General features: G+C 55.6%; 1 protein-coding gene across 1 annotated transcript in view; it reads right to left on the bottom strand.

The window, feature by feature from the left end:
• Window positions 1–271, bottom strand: part of LEPROT (leptin receptor overlapping transcript) — a 17,241-nt gene extending 16,970 nt beyond the window's left edge. The window contains exon 1 of the mRNA XM_075067671.1: window positions 137–271. Within this exon, the coding sequence (XP_074923772.1) occupies window positions 137–152 (16 nt within the window). The 5' untranslated portion in view covers window positions 153–271. The remainder of the gene's footprint in view (window positions 1–136) is intronic.
• Between the last annotated feature and the right edge of the window lie 1,624 nt (window positions 272–1,895).

The following is a 1,895-nucleotide window of genomic DNA, read 5'->3' as shown; positions in this document are numbered from 1 at the left end:
GGGGGAGTAACGTGGAAGGGGTGACGAGTCTCGGGGGGGGACAATCGGGGGGTGCCGAGGCTGGGGACTCTGGGGAGTTCCCCAGGACACTGGGTGACGGTCTCTGGGGCAGGCCCCGGCCGGCGCCGCTCGGTACCTTTCACCCCCGCCATGATCGCAGGGACCAGAGAACGGGGCGCGAGTTCCGATTCTCGGGGCTGCGAGGGGATCTGCGGCCTGCGGACACTTCCGGCTTCCGCGCACGTAGACACCTGCCCCCTTAGCTCCGCCCCGGCCCCGCCCCGCCCACGTGGCCACAGGGGCGGGGCCATTAAAGGGCTAGCGGCGCAACCCCCCCCCCCGCTCCGGCCGGAGTCCGTGTCCCTCCGCGTCCTGGCAGCGGCTGGAGCCGCGCTTGTCCCCCCCACCCCCCGCGAACCAACCCTCGGTTCTCACTGACACAACTGGGGCTGTTCGGATCCGAACCCCCGGAAATCTCCAGCGAGCCCCTGTAACCCGCCTCGCAGCCCGCCTGAGCCAGCTGCAGCGGGAGGGCGGAATTGGGGGGCGGGCGGCTTGTGCCTTAAAGCGCTCAGTAGCGTCACGCGTGGATTTGGCTGGCGGACTCCAGCGTGGGGCATGGCCCTGGCAGGCTCCTTTCCTCCCAGTGCCAGAGAGACTTTTTCTCCCACGTGTTTCAGTGTAACAAGCATTGGACAGACAAGAGTTTTGAGCGGTCTGAGTAACTATTGCTGCGGCTACATAGAATATCAGGGCTGGAGGGGACCTCACGAGGTCACCTACTCCAACCCCCTGCTCAAAGCAGCACCAATCCCCAACTGGCCCCTCAAAGATTGAACTCACAACCCTGCATTTAGCAAGCCAAGGCTCAAACCACTGAGCTATCAGGTTTTGCTTCTATTTGCTCCCCTAATTCTGCTTCTTCCCCCATCAGCCCTATTAGAATCTTGCAGGAAAAGCAGGTAGACAAAGTCTGCAATTCTCACCTGAAAAGAGCCTTAAGAAAAAGTTATTTTTCTAGAAGCTGTCTTGTAGTGTTGCCCCTGCCTTGGCTCATCTAAGGAAACAGTCCTCCAGAAGTCAGCTGGTTTGAATTTAATAATAAAGTTGTGGTCTACAGCCCACTGATGGTATGAATCAGAGGTACCACAAATCCAGATCAGGGGTTGCCACCTAATTAAAACATGAGCACCAAATTTATTAATTTGTCTCCTATAGAAAACCAGCATCAAGATTATCCAAGTGCACTACATCTTATTACTTAATTAGATCACTTGTGCTGAAAGTCATAGTCACTGACATGGGCCCATTAAATGAAGTTTGCCATTTGTGTGGTAGTACATTAGGAGAAGAGAAGGCTAAACGTAGCAAAACAAAATGAATTGGTAGACTTTGTGGAAACTAAGAAAAAGACGATTACTCACCTTTGTAACTGTTGTTCTTCGAGATGTGTTGCTCATATCCATTCCAGTAGGTGAACGCGCCGCGCGTGCACGTTCGTCGGAAGACTTTTACCCTAGCAACTCCAGTGGGCCGGCAGGTCACCCCCTAGAGTGGCGCCGCCATAGCGGGTGATATATACCCCTGCCGGGCGCCCCGCATCTTCAGTTACTCTTGCCCGGCTAACTGCAGACATGGGGAAAGAAAGCGTTGTGAAATGCTTGAGCACGTTCGAGCAACACGTATCCAGCCTAAAGGTGAGTAACGCTTCTTCGAGCGCATGCTGCACCAGTCAGTTGAGTGTCCCGAACTCTTAGCAGGGTCGGAGTAGAGGTCCAAGTGCAAACACAGCAGAGCCGAAGACAGCATCACCCGACTGCGGACAGGGCATAAGGAGCAATGTGCAAGAGGACCAGGATTCGCTGCACCCACTGCAGATCTCCGCTGGATGGGTA

The sequence above is a fragment of the Chelonoidis abingdonii genome, chromosome 7, assembly GCF_003597395.2.
Source record: "Chelonoidis abingdonii isolate Lonesome George chromosome 7, CheloAbing_2.0, whole genome shotgun sequence".
Taxonomy (NCBI): Eukaryota; Metazoa; Chordata; order Testudines; family Testudinidae; genus Chelonoidis; species Chelonoidis abingdonii.
This window is presented reverse-complemented; position numbering and strand designations above follow the sequence as displayed.